The sequence below is a fragment of the Equus przewalskii genome, chromosome 15 (assembly GCF_037783145.1).
Source record: "Equus przewalskii isolate Varuska chromosome 15, EquPr2, whole genome shotgun sequence".
Taxonomy (NCBI): Eukaryota; Metazoa; Chordata; class Mammalia; order Perissodactyla; family Equidae; genus Equus; species Equus przewalskii.
This window is the reverse complement of record NC_091845.1, coordinates 48782874-48805309: the sequence shown is the minus strand read 5'-3', so window position 1 is coordinate 48805309 and position 22436 is coordinate 48782874. Positions and strand designations below refer to the sequence as shown.

The window sequence follows — 22436 nt, the reverse complement described above, 5'->3', positions numbered from 1 at the left end:
ACACATACACATGCTTTACAGGGATTTTTCTGGTGTCCAAGTAAAGAGACCACAGGACTTAGTCTTAAAGATTTTTATAAAAACCCTCAACCTAGGGCTGGCCAGAGGGCAGAGAGGGCTGCAGTGTTCTTCCTAACGGAATTGAGGACAGCTCCAGGGTCTGGACCTGCTCCTGAGACCCCCAAAGAGGCAGCAGCATGGACAGTACGTTAGAGCTGAAGGCAGTGCGGGGCCTCTAGCTCTGAGTGAAAGGGTGGGAGAGCCATACCTGTCTTGAACCCCAGACGTGGACAGAGAGCCTGGCCCACTCGAGGAGCTACCACCAGACCCCCCCAAGCCTAGTCCTGGAGGGACACCTTCACAAAGAGGGTGGCAGATGGGTGCTGGTCTCCATTCTTGGACAAGAGGTGGACGTGACGGTATCCTGGCGGGCAGATAGGTGGGAAGGAGCACACAGGGAGAGTTCTGGTCACTCAGAGAGGATGCTTCAAGGAGCAGCAGGACCCAGCCCAAGAGATGCCAGGCCCTGCCTCCCCCTCCCTGGCCCCCTCCCCTCAACAAACACTCACCCTGCTTGAGACTGCTCAGAGGGATGGTGCTCTGGCCAATGAAGTCATTCTTGGAGGAGGCATCATAATCCTCTACCACAAAGCGCACAAGGGCAAGCTCAGGCACAACCACCTCAAACTCAAACTCCGTGTCCCACCACGGGTTGAAACCTAGAGGTACAGGCACCACGTCAACAGCACGGACAGCAGCTCCAGTAGGTGGGCCCAGCCTAGGCCCAGCACATACCATTATTGGTGACTACGGGGGTCTGGCGGCTGGCTGTGTCTTTGCCCACACCATGAATCTCCACTGTCACCTTGGGGTCCACAATCGAATTTTTATTCTTATTGACTTTTGGCAACTGCTGCCCTGAGATGACCTGAGAAAAGGTGGGGGGAAATTAAGGGTTCAGAAGTGGTAGTGAGCAGGGAGGGAGGCCCATGGGCACCTGTCCCTCCTGTGGCTGGCCATACCGTGACACTGAGCTTCTTCTGAGTCCACCAGGGGCCCTGAGCCAGGGCACATGAGTTGAAGGTGGAGTTGGGGTCTCGTAGGAAGGCAGGCTTCAGCACATACCCACAGGCCCCATTGTCCTGGAAGCGGCCCTGGTACACGTCCATCTCTGGCCCAGGTGTCTGGAAGTTCAGGGCCACTACAGGCAGGACAAAGCAGTCACAGGCTGGAGACCGGCCTCAGGGGCCCTAGAGCCCAGCCTGCTCAGGATATACTGAGGCCTAGAGTCACACGGTGAGGCAGAAGCAGGGTCCAGGATCAGTCAGATGCCTACTGCCCTTCTGCCACCCTAAGTGACACACCACACGAACCTCACATTCCATTTCTGGTACCAGAATTCAAAGGACTAGTGTGCTAACGATGGGGTTTCAGACACTGTGACTTGCTGGTGGGGGGATATTTCCAAACGGAGATTACCAGCCCCTGAGCCCACAAATGCCTGTGTCTGGCCCTGCTTGGGTCCCCAGAGGCTCCTGGCCCCTGGCCCTCTGGACTGAAACCCTCACCGAGGCCTCCTCCCAGCCCCAGCCAAACTGTACCGATCTGGCAGCCCCCGTTCCACATGTCCACGGGGCTGTAGTTGGAGGAGTCCGTTCTCCACCCAGCTGGGTAGATCCTGCTCAGGTGACCCACGTTGTGGCGGACAAAGCTGTTCCCTGAGTGGGGTGTGAGTTGGTCAGATGTGGCTGCCTCCTGGTGAGCCCAAGCCCCTCCCCACCAGCTCTGTCTGCTAACAGCAGGGAGTCCCAACTCTGGGTGATGTCTGCGGTGATGGGAGCCAGGCCTGGCCGGGCCAGCTCAGATGGTCAGACAGACAGGCAGCACCCTCAGGGTGCTGATCAGCTCACCTGATTCTTGGAGGAGTCGGAGGGCGCGGTTCTCAGAGAAGGACGCCATCTCATAGAAAGCCTGCCCTGGGGTGCCAGAGCTGGAGAAGCCCCCAAAGTGGACGCTTTTGCAGTAAATGACCATGTCGGAGAGCTCCTTCACTAGCCTGAGCTTGTCCTCCTGGGGGCCATGGGGAGGCCCGAGTTAGATTCAGAGGTTGGGGCAGGTGGGCACTGAGAGAGCCAGAAACCCAGACACAGAGAGACAGAGATAGGGAGACAGACAGAGAGAGGGGGGCAGAGGGTCTGAGTGGCAGCCACAGAGAACTGAGACAAAGCAAATATCCCATGGGGTGATGGGGGAGGGCCCCAGGGCTGCCCCCACACTGCTCCCCCTTGAACCTTGGCCTTGTGCTGCACTCGGCTCCTCACTGCCTCATCCTCCATCTCCGCAGCCTCATCCTCATCTGACACAGTGGCCTCAGGGCTGCCTTCCCCTCCGGCGGGCATGAGCCCCCCAAGCTTCTTCCCCTTCAGCAAGATCTTCCCCTTAAGTTGCTAAGGGTGGAGGGGCAGCAGGTCAAGACCAAGCTGGCCTCCCAGCCAGTCCCCCTGTCCTCTCCTCTGGACACGCCCATTCCCACTGTGCACCTCAGGGGAAGGCAGGCTTGTGGTAGCCCCGTCCAGCGGCCGGTCCAACAACATGGGTCCCAGAATGGTGCGCAGGTGTCGTGCCATCACCTGCTGCTGCTCAAGGCTGCAGTGGTTCTCCAGGGACAGGATGACGGGGTAGGGGGACGCCTGGAGGCCCAAAGGCAGGTTAGGAGGGGTTGGTGGCTCCTAGCAGCCTCCTCTTTTCCCCCATGGGGTATGCCCACCTTGAAGGCATAGTCCCGGATGGCCCTGAGCACATCGCAGAAGAGGATCTTGGAGGTGAAAGTGTAACCGTGGTAGATGACTGGCTCCTGGTTGGGCCCGTCCCAGCAGTCGAGCTCCAGGCAGCGGCAGCCTTTGCACAGCGCCCTGCAGGTAGGAGGCACCATTAAGCCCCTGCCTTCCCACCTGGCAGCCCCTGAGCCCCACCGGGTAGCCCCACCATGCACACCGCCCCCCCGCCCCCCACCCTGGGGCCCCACCGTATGTAGGCCTCAGTGCTGCTGGGCCCGGTGAGCTGGTCTTCCAGCAGGTAGGTGTTGTGCGAGGAGGACACCAGGTAGTGACTGAGCGGCTGGCCCATGTCCTGGTAGACCCGCCGGTGCGCCAGGCTAAAGGCGCTGCCATCGGCCGATAGGAGGTACATGAGGAAGCCGTCCTTGGTCATCTGCCGCTGAGCCTTGGCTGGGATTGGGGAGACCGGTGCCAGTAAGAGCCCTCTGCCAGCCAGCCACCTCCAGGGGACCTTCACTGTGCCACTGCTCTGGGAGGAAGAGCCCCCACTCCCCCTGCCTCCCTGTCCTGAGCTGGTCCTTGATATCTCGTGGAAGGGGATAAACTGGGTCTCCTGACCAGACTGTGACTACCCCAGGGCAGGGCCCTGTCTCCTCCTCCTCTGCCTCACACTGTGAGGCCCCTGAGGGCAGAGCCTCATCTCCTCCTTCTCTGTGCCTTCAGACTGGAACCCTCTCTAGAACAGGGCCCTGTCTTGCATCTCAAAGCTGGGCCCAGGATGGGCACAAATAAAGAAACAGGAAAAGCGTCTGCTTCAGCCTTCTCTCTATTTCCTGGGGGAGGGGTCCTTAAAACCCCTGCAGGAGGAACCAAGAGAGGGCTAGTGATGCTGGAGCCCTGTCTCCCATCTCCCTGCTTTCTTGGGGCAGGCAAATAACTGACCAGGGCCCAGGGCCTGGCTGAGGTGCCCCCCTTCCCTCCAGCTCCTTACTCTTGGGCTGCAGTCTCCCCACGGGTCTCCCAGCCCAGTGTGGCCCCGGGACTGCCAGTCACAGGCCCTCACCAGTCTCATTGGGCTCATAGCGCTCAATGAGGGAAAGGGCCAGTGCAGGCCCTGCCGCCTCCTCCCGCTGCTGGTGCTGCAAGAATGCCACTAACTGATCCACCGACAGGGTCTCCCTGGCGCCCGCAGCCTTGGCAAAGGTGCTGTCGATCTCTTTCCGGTGGGTCAGCATCTTGTAGAAGGCCTCAATCTCCTCATCCTCCAGGGAGTCTGTCTGGGAGTGGTCACATTCCTGCAAAGCCAGGACAGCCAGGTGGGCAGGGCTCAGAGCCGGCCCTGGGCTAGGGTCAAGGACCCACTACCAGCCCTCGGTTCCTGCCTCACCCTGAAGATCTTCCGGGCATAGCTGTCGTCCACCTGGATGTTGAGCTCCTTCAGGAAGTTCTGCAGCTCCTTGAAGCTCATCTTGTTGTCCTTGTTTTTATCAGCTTTTCGCAAACAGGAGTGGATCCAGCTGGGCCAGAAGTAAGGAAAGAACCCAGGAGCCATGGAACCCCCAAGGTCCCAGCCAGAGCCATGGTTCAAGCCCAAGGTTAATTCCTGGGTCCGTGTGGACCAAGACTACCTGTAGACACAGCTCCCTGCCAGCCTGACTTACTGCACATCCACATTCAAGGCATGGTGGCCTCTTTGGAGGAAATGTTACATCCTATTAAGGGGTCTTTTTCCTATTTGCTGGCTTTAAACCCTTTCAAGTTTTTAAAAACATTTCTTTTCTCACTATAAAAGGGTTCATTATAGACAATTTAGAAAATGCAATAAACAAACAAATTCCCCATAGTCCTACCACTAGGGATAAATACTGTAACATTTCAAGGTATGCCCTTCTGGTTTTCAATATATAATTGTTAGCCAACTTGACTATAGCACTTGAGGCTTATTTTACAGGAAAGAGCAAATGTCAAGCCACTGATCAGAAGGTTGGGACATGACATGCAAAAATAAAGCCTGGATCATGTTATCACGGTTGGGGCACTTAGGCTCCCTCCTCTCCTTTACCTCTGTCCTTTCTCCCCTCAGCCTTGACCTTGAGAACTAGAGAAGGAGGAGCTCCACATTCCACAGGAAATAGAGAACTAACTATGGAACAGAGATAACGAGAACTCATCAACACAGCTGAAAAAGGATAGCAGGCTTTCAGAAGAAATCACAAAGGAAACAACATAAATGATGCCATATGAACCTTTTAAAATTATGAGGACCAAACAGAAAAGAAAGCTGCCCATCAGACAGACTGGAGGAAGCATTTGCAGCAAAGGCTTTGAAGAATTAATTCAAAAGAAAACAGTATGATGACCTTAATAACTGCATGAAAAAGGGATATAAACTGACTTTTTGCAAACATTACCAGTAAACACAGTAAAATTTGAAAATGAGATACAATTTCCTAAACTATAAAATTAGCAATTTAAAAGTATATCACCCAATACAGGGAAGGGTGAGGTGAAATGGACATTATCCATCACTTGGGTAAAGTAAATTGGTACAAGCTTCAGGAAAGTGATGTAGGGTTAGTTAAAGCTTTAAATGGTTATATCATTCGACTCAGTAACTTGACTTCTAGGAATTTATTGGTAAGGAAATACTCCTAAATACTGAAAGATTTTATGAACATAGTTCTTTGCAATGTTATTTAGAGTAGTGAAAGACTAAAAATAAATTAAATGTTCAACAATAAAAGACTGGATCATAATTTATAGTGCACCCACTCAGTGGAATATTACAGTCATTAAAGTTGTTTACAGGGAAATAATTATGACATAATGTTACACTGAAAATGGATACAAATGTATGACCTCTACTATTTTTGGCAAATGCATCATTAAGCAAGTTGAAATGCAGAAAAAAATTAGGGGGGAGAAGCCAAATATCAATAGTTTCTGGAGGAGGTGGATTTTGCGAGCCTTTAAAACTTCATTGTAACATATCCATATTTTCCAAATTTTATTTGTACATATATATGCATGTTTTATGTAAATATATGTATATACAATAATTATGGCAGAATGCCAGGTAAAAAGAAAAATCAAGTTTCTGGATAGCCATGTGCAAAAGAAAATCTAAGAGTAAACATTTGTGACTTTGGGTTAGGCATGACATCAAAAAACACAAGCAACAAAAGCAAAAAGTAGACAAATTAGACTTCACCAAAACTAAAAACTTTTGTGCTTCAAAGAATACTACCAAAAAAAAAGAAAAGAACCCACAAAATGGTAAAACTTATTTGCAAAGTATATATCTGACAGGGGACGTCTATCGAGAATATATAAATAACTCTTACAACTCAATAATAAAAAGACAAATAGCCCAATTAAAAATGGGCCAGGGATCTGAATACACATTTCTCCAGAGAAGCTACACAAAAGCACATTAAAAAATGCTCAACATAATTGATCATTAGTAAAACACAAATCAAAATCACAATAAGATACCTAATCAAAAAGGAAAAAACTCCCAGACAATAACAAGAGTTGGTGAGCAAGGACGTGAAACTAGAACCCTTGTGCACTGTTGGTGGGAATGTAAAATGGTGCAGATGCCATGGAAAACAGTATGGAGGTTCCTCAAAAAGTTGAAAATAGAAGTGCCATATGATCTAACAATTCCACTTCTGAGTATACACCCAAAAGAATTGAAAGCAGGGGTCTCAAAGAGATATTTGTACGTGCATGCTCATAGCAGAAATATTCACAATAGCCAAAAGGTGGGAGCAAACTAAGGGAACATCAGCAGATGAACGGATAAACAAAATGTGGTAGACACATACGAATGAATATTGTTCAGCCTTAAAAAGGAAGGAAATCCTCCAATATGCTATAGCATGCATGAATCTTGAGACATTATGCTAAGTGAAATAAGCCAATCATAAAAAGACAAATACTGTATGATTCCACTTACGTGAAGTACCTAGAGTAGTCAAATTCATAGATATAGAAAGAATGGTGGCTGCCAGGGGTTGGGGCTGGAGGTGTGGAGGCGGGAGAGTGAGGAGTTGTTTAATGGGTGGAGTTTCAGGGGCAGGCCCGGTGGCACAGTGGTTAAGTTCACAGGTTCTGCTTCTCAGCGGCCCAGGGTTCACTGGTTCGGATCCCGGGTGCGGACATGGCACTGCTAAGCAAAAGCCATGCTGTGGTAGGCGTCCCACGTATAAAGTGGAGGAAGATGGGCATGGATGTTAGCTCAGGGCCAGTCTTCCTTAGCAAAAAGAGGAGGATTGGCAGTATTTAGCTCAGGGCTAATCTTCCTCAGAAAAAAAAAGGGTAGAGTTTCAGTTTTACAAGATAAAAAGAGTTCTGGAGATTGACTGCACAACGATGTGAATGTACTTAATACTGCTGAACTATACACTTAAAAACGGTTAAGATGGGGGCCGGCCTCGTGGCTGAGTGGTTAAGTTCCCGCACTCCACTGCGGCAGCCCAGGGTTTTGCTGGTTCGGATCCTGGGCGCAGACATGGCACCACTCGTCAGGCCACGTTGAGGCAGCATCCCACATACCACAACTAGAAGGACCCGAGACTAAGATATACAACTATGTAACAGGGGGGATTTGGGGAGATAAGGCAGGAAAAAAAAAAATTGGCAACTGTTGTTAGCTCAGGTGCCAATCCTTACGAAAAAAAATGGTTAAGATGGTAAATTTTATGTTGTATATTTTTTACCACAATTAAAAATTAAAATTAAAATAAATAGATCCATTAAAAAGCTTAACAACAATAACAAAAAGTGGGCAAAGGATCTGAATAGATATTTCTCCAAAGAAGATATACAGATGGCCAATAAATACATGTAAAGATGCTCAACATCATTAGCTATCCAGGAAATGCAAATCAAAACACAATGAGATACTACTTCAAACCCAGAAGAGTGACTATAATTAAAAAGACAGGGGCCGGCCCTGTGGCCAAGTGGTTAAGTTCACGTGCTCTGCTTCAGTGGCCCAGGGTTTCACAGGTTTGGATCCTGGGCACGGACACAGTACTGCTCATCAGGCCATGCTGAGGTGGCGTCCCACATGCCACAACTAGAAGAACCCACAACTAAAATATGCAACTATGTACTGGGGGGATTTGGAGAGAAAAAGCAGAAAAAAAAATAAGGTTGGCAACAGTTGTTAGCTCAGGTGCCAATCTTAAAAAAAGACAGATAACAAATGTTAGCAAAGATGTGAAAAATTGGAACCCTCATACATTGGTGGTGGGAATGTAAATTTCCTCTTTGGAAAACAGTTTGGCAGTTCCTCAAAAGGTTAAACACAGAGTTACCATAAGATTCAGAAATTCTAGTATATACTCAAGAGAAATGAAAACATATGTCCACACAAAAACTTATACACAAATGTTCAAAGCAGCATTATTCATAAAAGCCTGAAAGTGGAAACACAAATGTCCATCAACTGCTGAATGGATAAATAAAATGTGGAATACCATACAGCGGAATGGTATTAGGCAATAAAAAAGGAATGAAGTACTGACACATGCTACACCATGGATGAACCTTAAAAACATTATGCTAAATGAAAGAAACCAGTTACCTAGGACTGTACGATCTCATTTATATGAAACGTCCAGAAAAGGCAAAGGTATAGAAACAGAAAGTAGATCAGTGGTTACCTAGGGCTGGGAGGTTGTGGGGAAATGGGGAGTGACTGATATACGTTATGGGGTTTCTTTCTGGGGTGATGAAATGTTCTAAAATTAATTGTGATGGTTGCATAACTCTGTGAATATACTAAGAAGCACTGATGTGTACACTTTGTCAGTGAATTATATGGTACGTGAATTACATCAATAAAGCTGTCATAAAAAAAAGGGCTGGAGCTTGTTCCGCCCTAATCCTACGTACTAGAAGCCTGATCACCTTGAATCAGAGACTAGTGTGTTGTTGTGCCCCTAGATTTTGAAGTGAATTTGTTTCAAGCCTGCAGGCTGGTGGGCACATCAAGCCCAGGGGAACTTGATCACTCCCCAAAGATGGCACAGGCAGGCACCATGGCCTCTCAAATTCCCAGAGAGAAAAAATGTAGTAACTCTAGGAAACATGATTAAAACGTCCAAGAATAGGTGTCTCACTGAAGCAGGCTGCTCCCCGCAGCCTTCCAAGTCCGTGCTGGTTACAGAGGGGGGAAGAGGAGACATCAGGGGGCTGCAGTGGATCAGGGTAGATCAAAGAAGCCTCCAGGTACATTCCCTGCTTCCCTTCTGCTATGGACTGAATTGTGTTTCCCCAAAATGTATATGCTGAGGCCCTAACCCCAAGATGATGGTATTTGGAGATGGGGCCTTGGGAGGTTTAGATGAGATCGTGAGGTGGGGCCCCCATGATAGAATTAGTGCCCTTTTAAGAAGAGACACCAGAGATCTTTCTGTCTCTCTCTGCCATATGAGGACACAAGGAGAAGGCAGCTGTCTACAAGCCAGGAAGAGAACTCTCACCAGAACCCAACCATGCCACACCCTGATCTTGGACTTCCAGCCTCCAGAGCTGTGAGAAAATTAATTCCTCTTCCTTAAGCCCCCCAGTCCATGCTATTTTGGTATCACAGCCTGAGCTGAGTATCTTCCACACCCAGGTTGCTCTGGGGATGACCACAGCCAGTACCCACAGGCTGGGCCTGGAGCCACTGCCACCAAAAGGATACTGCCGCAGCTTCTGCTGCTGGTCCATGGAGCCCGAGTGGTGGATGATCTTGCGCAAACCCTGCACCCAGTGCTGGGCGTCAGCTGGCGATGGGGCGATGAGGTCTAGCGTGTTGCGCTGGTCCTTGAAGACAATGGAGAAGCAGCGGTCCTCGGGCACATCACGGGCAAACTTCTCAAGGCCTTCTGTGCGGTGCCCCATCCGCACCTCCTGAATGTCCTCAATGGAAACTGCAAGAAGGGGATTGGGGGGGTGGGAATAGAGAGGTGTGAGGCCAACCCCTGCTTCTGACATGGCCGAGGCCACAATGGAGGGGGCATAGCCTAGAGAGAGCCAGGGCTGGAGCTTAGGCCTTGATCCAGAGAGAAAGGAGAGGGGCAGGAGGACAGACAAGAAGGGACAAAAAGGAGGAAGGAAGACAGAAACAGGTGGAGAAGGACCAAGAGACACAGCTATAGTGGGCAGAGTAGAAACACACAGGGAGTGACAGAGCGAGAGGGACCGACTTTAGGGTAGGAAGGGCACCCTAGACCCGCTGTTTCCATGCTGGGAGGGAGCAGGACTCTGGGAGAGGATCAGGGCAGGGCAGGGCAGGGCTCTTAGAAAGAGATGGGGAGAGACCAGTCCAGAGCTTGGGGCCTGTGACAGAGAAGAGGCCACACACCCTCCCTACTGTACTTGACTTTGGACTCATCCTCCCCTCAGACAGCCATGAGAGCCTCCAGGCCCCTCTCCTGACTACTCAGGGGGCTGGAGCCACCCTCAGTCGGCCCTGGCCCTGGGGTCTGGAGGCAGAGGGCCAGAGACAGAGAGAGAAGTGCTTGTGTCAGAGGGTAGGCAGGGACCTGCCCTGTGTGTGTCGGTATGTATCAAGGAGGGTGCAGGAAGGCTCTGCCCTCCACGGTCCCAAAAGGCAGACTGGATGGTGCCCCTTGGGGTCTGAGAGATTATATCATTCTCCCCTTGGGAGGCAGGGGAGGGCCCTCCTGGCCCAGTCCAGCCTTCCAAGCTTCAGGGGGCAGCAAGGCCCTGCTTACCCCTGCTCACTCCTAAAGTGCCCTCTCTGGCCTGGCTGGGAGCCAGTCCCACCAGCCAGGCTCATGCTGGGCCTCCCAGCATCAGGGTCCAGACTCTGTCCCTGCCTCCCCATCACCATCCTGAGCCATCCATATCCATCTATCCTGGCTCCTAGACCAGCTCTGGCTGAAAGCCCGCCTGTCCCTCCTGGTGTCTACCCTGAGTGCCCAGGGGCCTCCTAGCCACCTGCAGGCCCCATGTGTGTGGCATGTGCCCAGCCTGGGCAGCAGGCTCTGAGGAGTGGGACATGTGAGCCTTGGGCCATCTAGGGGGCAGAGAGATCCCTGCCTAATCCCTCTGCCCTCAGCCTCCTGTGCGCCCCCAGGCCCCACACCAGCTGCAGCTGACTCTGGCTGGGAATGAAAACAGGAAGCCTGAGCCTGGAGCTCCCAGGCCAGCACGCCCACCAGCACCAGAGAGAAAGTCCAGATGCCTTCACTGCTGATAATGCCTTGTCTGCCTCTGGGAACCAGAGTGGAGGGGGGCTAGTGGTGGCAGGATCAAGGGAGACTTAGGGAGCAGGAAGCAGAGGCAGAGAGAACTGGGTAAGGGGCTGCTCCACTCCGCCCTCACCTGGCCTTCATTTCCCTGAAGGGTAGAGTACAGTTGAGGATGACAGTCTCACTTGCCCAGCGAAGGAAAGCAGTCAACAAGCATGCTCAGCTCAAGACCTGTCTCTGGGTCTTTGACATAGAACAGAGCCTCTTCCACCCATGGTCCTCACCTGAGCACACCTGGCACCTGACCCTGGACCTGTCATCCCTGCAGCCCCTCCTCTCAGGGTGCAGGCCCCTCACTCACACCCTTTCCTCATTCTCACCTCTGCACTTTGCTCACACTGCCTGGGATGCTCTTCCTGCCCTTGTGCTCACAGCCACCCCAGGACGAGGTTCTCATCTCGCCAGCACAGGTCTGGAAAAGCCTGAGTCTCCTACTCCTGTCTGCCCCCATGCCCCATTGGGAACCATGCCTATGTACTGGCTACTCGTGGGCTCTCAGGAATCCCCAGGGCTCAGAGTGCAAGATGCCCCATTCCCACCGTGCCAACATCCACCAGCGTCTAACAGGAAACCCCATATCAGGGCAAAACCCTGTGACGGAGCCTGGCTGGTGCCATAGACAGAGACAAAGTCTGGGTCACTCCTATGCTGTCTGGCAGACACGCTCTGAGGGTGGCCTTCTGAGAGCACTTCAGGCTCCATTCCCTCCAACCCTGCCCTGCCCTGCTCAGAAACCTTCCATGGCCCACATCCCCAAAGCCCCAGCATGGCTCTCTCCATCTGACCCCGCTCCTGTCCTGCCTCACCTCTGGTCGTTAGACAGGCCACAGGCCGGCAGGCTGTACCTTCTCAGGTTTCTGTCCAGTGTCCTGAGGCCTGACAGACCCTTCCTGGGGCGCCCTTGGTGGGCTGACCCTCCCCATCCTTCTGCCCCCCTCCCACCTGGGGCTTGTCACCTGTGTCTGGTTTCATTCCCTGTAGACCTGCCAGTGGGCTGACCCTGCCCGCCCCCCACAGCCAAGGGCAGGTGAAGGGTGAGGGATTTCCAGGGGTCTGGGTTGTATGAAATCCAGCTGCAGTGACAGCTCTGCACTATCCAATACAGCAGCCACCAGCCACATGTGGCTATTTAAATATCAGTTAGTTGAAATTTAACAAAATTAAAAGTTCAGTGCCTCAGCCACACTAGCCACATTTCAAGTGCACAGTGGCCACAGGTAGCTAGTGGCTCCCGTATTCGACAGCACAGATATAGAACAATTTCATGGACTCAGAAAGTTCTTTTGGATAGCATTGGTCTAAAATTTTCCCACCGGGTACAGGTGCAGAGTGAACCTCTCACACAGAGAGAATTTTTAGGGTATTCTCAGGTTAAAGGGCAGCAGTCAGCAGAACTTTCTCCCTAACGCCTTGAAGAGGGCACTCTCCATTTGCAGGCCCAAGCCTTGGGTTCCTGGGCCCTGCTCCACCCCAACATCCCTGCTATGGCTCTGTCCCAGGGAGGAGCTGCCTCCTGCGGCCCCACCTCACATCCTGATCATTCATACCCGGAAGGGCCTTAATAGCCCCTGCACTTTGGGTGTGGTTCTTGGCCTCACACACCTGGAGTCCTAATCCGCCCAACTTCCCTCCTTCCTACAGCTGTCTGAGCAGATACCTGTGAGTTCAGACCGCACTGTCCAGCTCACTCCCTACTTCTGAGCCTGGCTTTCCCCATCTGTGGTTATAGTTATGTACCCCTACCCCTAAAAGGCTTTAGCATCTCCATCTGTGATCCTTGGTCCATGACTGCCCTCTCCAGCCCAGACTAGAGCTCACTTTCCCTATCAGTGATTTCAGTGACTCCTCTCCCCAACTCTGGACAGCTTCAGTTTCCCCACATCTGGTTCTGATCACATGACTGGCCTATGCCCCACCAGGCTGGGCCTCAGTTTCCCTCTCTGTGGTCCTGGTCCATGAGTGACCTCCAACCCTAGCCAGAATCAGTTTCCCCATCCAAGCACAGGTTCCGCACTCTGCCTCCTACCCCACAGCCCCAGGGTACTCACACATCTGGGACTCCGGGGTCCGCATGACTTTGCGGGACTCCTGCCAGATGGTCTTGCAGTCTTCCTGCAACTTGTAGAAGCGCTCCCTCCGCCATGAGCTAGATTTCACCTTCAGGAGCTGGCCGCCCTTCAGCAGTGCCTGTAGGTCCTTGTCATCCTGCAGGCCTAGGAGACAGAGCTGGTAAGATGCCACCTCCTCCAGGTCCCTGCTACCCCAGGGTGCACCCTGGCCACGCCCACCTCTGGACCCTCTCAGAGCCCACTTCTCACCAGCCTCATCCTCAGCTTTCTGTTCATTTCTCCCTCCCCCACCCATGCTCCAAGCTTGCCCTTCAGGAAGTCATCTCTGATTGCCAGCTGAGGCCATGCGAACCTTGGGACACCTGCCTACTCAAGGCCATCCTTTATACACTGTGACCTGCCACGCATAGCTGAATGGACAAAGGGAGGGCAGCTAATCCAAGAACACATGGTTCCTAGGGAACCAGACCCCTAGGAAATGGCCTGGCTCTGAAAGACTAGGTGGGCCCCTTCCTGGTCTCACTTAGGGGTCAGAGTGACCTGAAGGAAGCTGGGTCCAAAAGATCAGGCAGAGCAGGAAAGAAAAGGGGCAGACACAGATGGAAATGGACTCCAGAGCATCACAAGCCCAGCAGCTCTCCAACTCCAGCGGCTCTGGAATCATCTGTGCCTGGGTCCAGGTCCCCCTCCTGACTAACTGTGTGACCTGGGCAAGTGACTTCATGTTGCGGGGCCTCTGCTCTCCTGTCTGTAAACTGAGGATAAAAATAGCATCCACCTCAAAGGGAAGTTCTAAGGTTAAATGAGATGATGCATGAATCTGGGGAGGTCCTGACATAATAGCAGTTGTAGTTGGTGGTGTCAACACCATGGTTGCTGTGGGACCCTGGGCCCATCTCTGCCACCCTCACCCCTGTTACCCCCACTCCTGACTTGGACCTGCTTGAGTGGGTCTCTGACCCTTGTCCCCAGACGAGACAGATGAGCCCACTGCGGCCGGTGTATGACCCGCTGGGATGCCTCCCTGCCCACCCCATCTCTGAGTGTCCTGGGTCTGGGACTCCTCAGGGTATGGCAGCTCTAAGGCATAGGGCAGCCCTTTCAGAAGCAGAAGCAGGGCCTGGCTCAGGGCTCCACAGCGAGGACCAGAGCCCTGGCTGCTTCGCCCCCTCCTGCCCAGCTCTCTTGCTGTTCTCAGAGACCCAGGCTGACCTGAGGCATGGGCTCCCAAAGATACGATGCCCTTTGTCCTACTAGGCCCAAACAGGAGGCACCAAAGGGGCACCAGACCTGGCTCCCCAAGAGCCCTCATCCCCAAGCAGACCCTGTACCAACTGTGATCAAAGAGAGACCCCCCTCCACCCTAATGTAATAAAGAGATAGATACATCTATATCGATATTTGTATCTATATCTGTATCTATTTATAGATCATCCTAACCACATGTAGTCCAGCAGCCAGCTCTGTTCAGAGCCAAGTGACCATCTCACCTCACATGTGTCATCAAAACTAAAACTAAAACTAAAACTAAATCTAAAACATGTGGCCTCAGCAATCTTTATCCTTCTGCTCCAGCAGAATGGTGGTATCAGGGACCATGTGGGTCCGGTCAGAGGGCCCCGTGCCTAGACCTATAGGCTTTTCTTTTCTGAGCCTAGATCTCCAGTCCCTGATAGCCTCTCCCACTTTATCTATGCTCCTCCTCCCCCGTCAGCCTACCCCATAACCCACAGGACCTACAGAACATTCTGGACCACTTCCCCAGGCCTCAGCCACCCACATCATTTCCATCCCTCCCCAGTGCTAATACCCACAGCCCCATGGCTTTAGGCAACTCTCTTCCCTCTCTGTGCGTCTGTTCCCTCACTGTCACTGGGTGAGAACAGTGTCGGAGCTGTCTCTGGGCCCTTCCCCCACCTTTTTCCCAAGTCTCCCCATCACTTCCAGAGACCCCTCTATCTTAGTGTGAGCACCTCCCCTTCAGCCCCAGGGGAGGCCCACTGGAGGAGAAGGGGACCTCTGTAGGATGTCCTAAACTCTTGGCTGAGTCTGTGGGGCTCAGAGGAAGGGGAAGGGAGTTCCCAGGCTGCCAGAGGAGAGTGCCACCTCAGCCTCTGCTGGGGATTCCACTGTCTTTTCTGAGGCTGAGATACAACTGGGAGGGACATCTCCTTACCCTCTGCCTGCACCCACCCTCCAAGCCAGGCACACATGAGAATAAGCCACTGCCAACAGCACAGATGGGAATGGGAGGAGGAGGTCAGAAAGAACAAGGTGGGCCCCACCCTCTAGTTCTGGAAAACACCATGAGGAGATGACATGTCCATCCTGTCCTGGAGCCAGGCTGTGGGCCCTATCTGTGGCCAGGCAGAGATAAGTCCTCTGGCTGCCGACATGGCTTCCGGAACACAGACCTCCATCTCAAGGTAGGCCTTGATAATAACCACTGCCCTCTGAACCACTGGGAAACCTGGGCAGGCACCTCCATCTCTGAGCTTTATCTGAGGCCCTTTTGTTTCCGAGGCCTCTGGGCTACCTGCTCTACCTTAGCACCCAGAAAGTCTATGGGCACCCCTCATCCAGCCTCACTCACTCAGCTGGAGTACCTTCTTCTCCTGCGGAGGGGCAGTGGTGAGAGGCCTCTGAGTTCAGGGCCCCTGGGTTGACCCTGCAGCCTCAACAACCTGCCCAGGCTAGCTGCACACAGCAAGGTGGCCATGGGGAGGAGGGTGCTGCAGGTGCTAACAGGAGGCTGAGGGGGGTGTCAGGGGTCTGGCCCATGAACCTAGGGTGATGCATAATGGAGACAAACTGGGCCCAGGACTCACAGCAATACACAGCTACACAGAGATATAGTCACACACTGCCACACACAGTGACACACATTGTCACATGGCGTCACACAGCCACACAACATACAGTGTCAGAACATCTTCATAATAATGATAATAGCATACACCATAATAATAATAGTTAATATTTGAATAAGATACTATTCTTAGCACATGTATTTAATCCCTCCAACAACCCTATAAGAAACATGCTATCATTATTCCCATTTTACAGATGAGGAAACTGAGGCTCAAGGAAGTTACATGGTAGAGTCAAGACTTAGAAGCCTGCTTGAAGGGTCATTGCTAGGAAACATTACCTCATGCAGCCACCTCTCAGGGGCACAGGGAAAAACATCAGAATAGCCACATAACACACACACCATAACACAGAATGACAGATTCACTCGGTCACCTGGGTCACCCACAGTCACAGAGAGTGCACAGCATCATACTGGATCTGTCACACTGGTGCCACAACGTCACATGCTTGGTTATACAGCGTTACATACCATCATTGCTGCACAGTGGCTCCAAGTACCACACGAGTGACAGAATCACCACTGGGTCACACGCTGGGTCACTCACTGTCACACTTGTCACATACAGGCACACACATTTACATTGCATCACACTGGACCACACACCGTCTCACAGATTTCATTGGGTTACACAGTCACACCAGTTTACACATAGGGCCACATATCCAGTGGTGCCTCATAAATTTATAAACAGGAGAAGTCAGGGGTCACAAGGGGCAGGGAGCTCTGGAGGGCCTGAGGTAGATCAGGAGAAGGACTAACCAATCCCCCCAGTACTCACCCCACATGCCACTCGTGCAAACACAGCCCCCAAGTTGGTCACACACTCACAGAGGTACTAAACAGGAGCAATAAAAGGATAAAGGGCAGGACCCCGAGCTGAGAAACAAATAGTCTGCGCCCTGCAAAAGCTGCCCTCCCAGTCTCCGCAGATCTCGGGTCCCCCGTGCGTCCCTTACCCAGCCTCTGCCCATTGAGCGCCGCCACTTTGAGACTCTGCTCCTGCAGGTAGAGCTCTCTGGAGCGGCTCCGCCTCCGGACCCCGAGGCACTGCATGATGCCCCGCAGTGCCCCTGCCGCCCGCGAGCCTGGCCCGGGACAGCGCCGCAGCCTCCAGAAGCCGGCCAAGGCGGGGAGCAGGGCGGAGTTCAGGCGTAGAGGGGCGGAGCTAGAATCCAGGAGGCGGGGCCGGGCCCAAAGGGGCGTGTCCTCGGCTCTGGGGGCGGGGCGAGAGGAAAATCCAGTCCCGGGGGGGCGGGACTGATGCCCAGGGAGGTGGGACCAGAACGGCATCTAGCAGGGGAGAGGAGGAGCCAGAACAAGGGAGGCGGGGCAACTCGGAGGAGGAGCCGAGACCTGGAGGCGGAGTGGGACAAATTCTTTACCCAGGAAGCAGAACAGTGGCGTAAAACTGCTCAGAAAGCAGATCGAGGGCGGAGCCAGAGCCAAAGAGGTGGGGAGGGGAAGGAGCGGGGTCTGACAGGAGACGTGGAGGCATAGCAATATCCAGGAAGCCGGCCGGGGGCGGAGCCAGGGCCCAGTGGGCTAACCCGGGGATGGTCCCTCACTGGAAAGGCGATGTTGGGGCAGAGAGGGACGGAACCTCGACTTTGGAGGCGGTGTCGGGGCGGGGCCTGACCGGGAGGTGGAGCCAGAGTCACGAATTCTAAACACCAGCTGGGGTCCGGGTGAACACCCGAGGTCTGGGCGGGCGAGATTGAGCTGAGGAGGGGCGTGCCAGTGGGCCGCCGGCTGGGCTGCGGAGTCCAGCGGAGGACGGGATGGGGCGGAGCCGGGGATGGAGCCTGGACCACACAACCGAGCCCGCCGAATATTTTACCCCAATTTCTCAACGAATTCATCGTGACTCGACTGGCTGTTGCCTCACTTGTGAACCTCAGGCAGGCCTGTTTCCTTCTCTCACTTTCCCTACCTGAGTGGAATAATCTCCAAGGTTCCGAAGGAAAATGGAATTCTTGAAAAAATGCTGATCTTAAAATGAGTTCATTAACGCCGGCTTGCTTTCATTAATAGATGAGAATGATTGCAACTTTACACAAAACTGTGCTGCCAGTGTGCTGGGGAACAGTGGGACCTTTCATGGAAGTTACAACTTCCCTTTCATTCACCCAGCAATGATTTATTGAGCCCCTACTGTGTGCCAAGGTCAGGACCCCACCCAGAGGCCTGACTCACGCCTCTCTTTTCCTCTGCCTCTGAAGAGTTCCTCCATTGGCTTCCCTGCAGCTCCAGTCGCCAGCACTGACAGTGAGTCACAGGCAAAGCCAGTCATTAGCACAAACAAGCACAGCAAGAATAATAACAATAAACTGAACCGCAGAGGGACTTGCCTAAAGTCACACCACAGAGAATAAATCATGAGAATGTGTGAGTGTAGATGAGCTGAAATATGGGCACAGACAAGTTGTTCTTCATTTGGAAAGAGGGGGAGCAGAGTGTGTGAGGAGAACCTCTGTTTTAGAGAAAACATCCAAAGGTTTTTAACTAAAGGACCAAGGATAGAATCACGTCTCATATAATTTGCTTCCTTTGAATTCCTACATATTTTATCTTATGCATTTAAAAATATGATCCTGAGAAGGGCTGCACAGGCTTCACCTGATTGCCAAAGTGGCCTATGGCACGAAAAAGTTAAGATCAGTGTGTGTCTGTGCAGTGTGGGCCTGGGATCTCAAGGACAAACAGCTTTGAAACATAATTACGATGGGTAAGGGGCTGGCCACCCCAACCTGCTATGATGGCTCTGGAACCATTATCTCTTGGAGTACTGGCTTTGTAGCCAACCTAGAGCTCCTGTGCCCATTAGTGTTTTATCTCACAACATCCCCTGTGAAATAAGTATTGCGATCCCATGGATGAGAAAACAGACCCAGAGAGAAAAAGGGACTTGCTCAGGATCACAACGTAAGTAGAGGCACAGCTAGGACTGGAGCCAAGATCTCCTGGGGCCAAGATGAGGCCCTTCCTACAGCTTGCCTTCCACTTTTACAAAAGCGAGTTCTTACAGCGGAGCAGGAGAGATGAGGTGTAGGAAAAGCTAGTGGAGGTGGATGTGTTCAGTGAGAGCAGGGCCCTGGGAGGTAGTGTCCTTCGGGCACTTCTGAGGACCTGCTGAAGAAGCCAGTGCAGGCCTGGCCAGAATGGAGAGAGCAGAGCAAGTGGGTTAGAAGGAGGAGGACGGGGCAATGGAACATAAGTCTGAGTGCTTCAGAGACACCAGAAGGAGCCCCTTGATTATTGATCCCAGTTGATCATATTTTTCCTGGCTAAGGACTACCTTATTGTGGCTCCTCATCTCCCAAAGAACTAGACAGCAGCTCATAGGGCGCAGTCACTTGGGGGATGGGCCTCCTGGAGGAACATAGCACCTGCTGGGTACCAGGCATTGTTTTAATTGCCTTGTAGGTTTACCTCAATCAATCCTCACAGCAACCCTATGAAGTAAGTAGTGATCTTATCCCCCATTTTACAGATGAGGAAACTGAGGCACAATGAAATCAAGGGATTTGTTTGAGATGAAAAAGTCAAGACTTGACCTCAGGTAGTTTGCCTCCAGAATCCATGCTTGTATACTACACTGCCTCTGCACGCAACTAGGGCAAAGAGAGAAGGGACATCTCATATCTAGGGGGGCCCCATAGTCCCCCCGGCCAATGAAGGGGACCTTTCTGCAGCAGATCCCTCAACTGCCCAAGCCAGATAGTGTGGTGCTGCAGCGCATATCCAGTGCTGTGGGACTCAAAATATGAAAGGGGTGCAGACTCTCCAAAGGAAGTGTAGACAACCTGGGACAGCACAGGGCACAGTGACCACCCCCTCCCACCACCAATTCTCCTTGAGTGGGTCTTGCTTCCCCATCTGGTTTGCAGGTAGAACAAAAGGCAGTTAAGGGAGGTAATTTTGGGGGATGAGCTAGAAGCAGCAGGGTCTTCAGGGAAATAACTTGGGGTTGCAGTGTGCATGCCAGCCCCACAGGAAGGGCTGGACAGAGTCAGGATTCAGGAGGCAGGTCTCAAACAGGATGGGCCAGGGCAGCCAACCACATGCCACAGGACTGGGAGGCGCTGCCTGAGCCTCCACACAGCTTCCTCTCCAGGGAAGATACCAGGGCTGCTAGGGGAGAAAGACTCAAAAAGGCACAGATGCCTGAGGATGGAACTCATTCCAACATGAGCTGAGTCTGCAGCAGTCCCAGAGGTGAGCAGAAGGTTTTCAGGGGGTCTGAGTGTGAGGCAGGCATGGAAGAGGTGGCAGTCTGCAGGATAAACAGCGTTAGCTAAGGCATGATGAGAGAGAAAGGCAGAGGCCTCCACTGTGGTCCTCTGACCTGCCCAGCCTCCTTTCCTGCCAGTCTGACAGGAGCATTAAGGACGCCTCTGGCCTGGGGAGAGAACAGGGAGCAATGGAAGGGGCAGGGATCCCATGACCCAGCTGGGTGAAGTTGCCCTGAGGAGCCTAGGCTACTGGTATGAATGTAACAGCTCTGGGCACTGAGCGAGGTCTTTCTGGGCCCTGGGGACCAGGTCTGGGCCAACTGGGAAACAGGAGACAGTCTAGGGGCTGGCTGATAGGAACATCGCTGAGTCCCTCTGAATTCCAGGGGCCTCTGCCTTTCTCTCTCCCTTCTATCATCTCCATGTATGGTTTTGATGGATAGGCAGTGGACACCAAAGTCTCCAACCCCAAGGGAACTAGAAAACAGAGGGAGATGTGGTGAAGCACTGATTGGTGTTAGAGGGGCAGGGTTTGCTGAGCTGGCAGATGATCTGGGGGACAGAAAGGCCAGGCCCCCCTAAGAGTGGGTGAGTCCCCAGGCTGGAGCAAAGAGATGTCAGGTCCAGGTTGGGGGTCGTGTGCAGCTAGAAGACCTCTAGGCCCTGCAGTGGGGAGCCAGCGGCTGCTCTCTCTCCTGGAGGGACAGCGATAGGGCAAGGAGATGACCCAGACTCTGTTCCCTCCGAGGAGAGGTCAGCTGGACAAGGGTGGAGCCGCAGGCAGTTTGAGCTGGGACTTGACTCTATCCCCCAAGGAGGGTGCGCAGACGGGAAGATCGGGCTCCTCCTCCCAGACCCGGCATCGCGGACTGTGATTTCTGCGCTGGGCAGTGACGGCGGCACAGCCCGACCTTGGCCAACCTTGCACACCTCCTCGCCCGCCCCCCCCCCCCACCATATCCCCACCCCACCACACCCACGCGGCCTGACGCGGTCCAGGCACGCCAGGGTTTTGAGGCACCTCTCCCGGCGGCTCGGACAGGGCGGGGAGAACTCGGTCATTCGTGGATGGTGGTTCCTTCCCTCCTTGGCCTTTCGGTGCGCGCTGGACCATGGAGCCCAGCCTTCCGTGATCAGAATAAGGGAGAGCCCCCGAGGCTGGGGTGGCCGGGAGATAGTCTTCAGGGAAGACTTCAGACTCACACTCCTCTCCTTGTCCCTGGCCGGATCTGGGGGATAAGCCTGGAAACGCCCAGGGTCGTGCCCAGCAGACCCACCCCGGGAGTCCTGGGCTGAGATTTCCCCGATGCGACAAAAGGGCCGAAGGGCGGGCCCGGGGCGGGGCGGAGGGCGGCCGAAGGAGCTGGGGGTCCCCTGCTCACGGCTGGGAACGGTTTTCCGGGCGGTCTGCCCCTGCAGGGTCTCCCCGCGCGCCAGCCGGGCACTCACCGTGCAGGGTCAGGAAGTCCTGGCCCGCGTCCATGCCCGACGGGCGTCGCGGCGGGAGGTGGGCGCCGCGGGACACAAGTGCGCGGGACAGCGCCGGCGGCCTCGGGTCCGAGCGGAGCGCGGTGGAAGATCTCGAATGAGTGCGGTGGGAGGAGGCAGAGGTGGGCCCGGGACACCGCCCCGCCCGCCGCCCGCCTGCGCCCCCGCCCCCTGAGCCCGCCAACCCGCGTCTCTCCCCGCCCCTCCTCGGGAGCCGGGAGGGAGGGAGCGCGGAGGTGGGGGCCGGGAAGCCGGGCCATCCCTGGCCGCCGCAGGTGGGCGCGTCCCGGCCAGAAATAACCAGATTTCTCCCGCTTCCTCCGCCGCCACCGCCACCCACAGGCCGCCAGCCCTGTCATTACTGCGGGCAGCCCGGCCCCACGCCCTGCGTGTGGGCACCTCGCTGGGGTTGGGGCGATGCTCAAAAGAATCCGGCGTCACCCCGGGGAGGGGACCGCGTAACGTCCGACGCCCAGTCGGGCTGCAGCGAAGGGGAGCCTCGGCGTCCAGCCGCGGCTCCCCGGGTGTCTGCTTTCCCTTCTGCAAAATGGGTGCACGGGCACGGGTTAGGAGGTCCTCAGAGAGGAATACCTGGACCTTATCCGGAGGAGAGTCCCCTCCCCTCTCGCTGGCAAGTTTCTAACCCCAGGAGCGCCTTTGGCGGGGGTGGGGATGGGGGTTGAGGTGGGCGGGGGTGAGGGGGGAGTGAGACAGGG

General features: G+C 53.8%; 1 protein-coding gene across 4 annotated transcripts; it reads right to left on the bottom strand.

Moving 5' to 3' along the window:
• Window positions 1-58: 58 nt before the first annotated feature.
• PLCD1 (phospholipase C delta 1) lies at window positions 59-21861 on the bottom strand. Of its 4 annotated transcripts, none has more exons than XM_070577269.1 (15): window positions 21682-21861; window positions 13105-13261; window positions 9481-9709; window positions 4165-4294; window positions 3841-4072; window positions 3026-3227; window positions 2768-2912; window positions 2541-2690; window positions 2292-2447; window positions 1911-2070; window positions 1602-1718; window positions 1023-1201; window positions 796-928; window positions 570-719; window positions 59-424 (listed from the first exon to the last, which is right to left on the bottom strand). In XM_070577269.1, exons 2-15 carry the CDS (start codon window positions 13127-13129, stop codon window positions 339-341), a joined length of 2094 nt encoding a protein of 697 aa, XP_070433370.1. In that variant the 5' UTR covers window positions 13130-13261; window positions 21682-21861; the 3' UTR covers window positions 59-338. The 4 variants fall into 4 exon arrangements, with proteins under 4 accessions (XP_070433370.1, XP_070433371.1, XP_070433369.1 ...); XM_070577270.1 differs by having other exon boundaries at window positions 13105-13269; window positions 21682-21850; XM_070577268.1 differs by having other exon boundaries at window positions 13105-13269; window positions 21254-21825.
• Between the last annotated feature and the right edge of the window lie 575 nt (window positions 21862-22436).

What these genes read in the sequence shown, in the direction of transcription:
- PLCD1 (XM_070577267.1), bottom strand. Translation starts at nt 17,290, where the DNA reads ATGCCGTTCTGGTCCCACCTCCCTGGGCATCAGTCCCGCCCCCCCGGG. An exon ending in ATGCCCGGAAGATCTTCAGG is followed by an intron (nt 4,073 to 4,164) that starts GTGAGGCAGGAA and finishes CTGGCTTTGCAG; the next exon opens with GAATGTGACCACTCCCAGAC. An exon ending in GAACGGGGGCTGCCAGATCG is followed by an intron (nt 1,202 to 1,601) that starts GTACAGTTTGGC and finishes TCCTGCCTGTAG; the next exon opens with TGGCCCTGAACTTCCAGACA.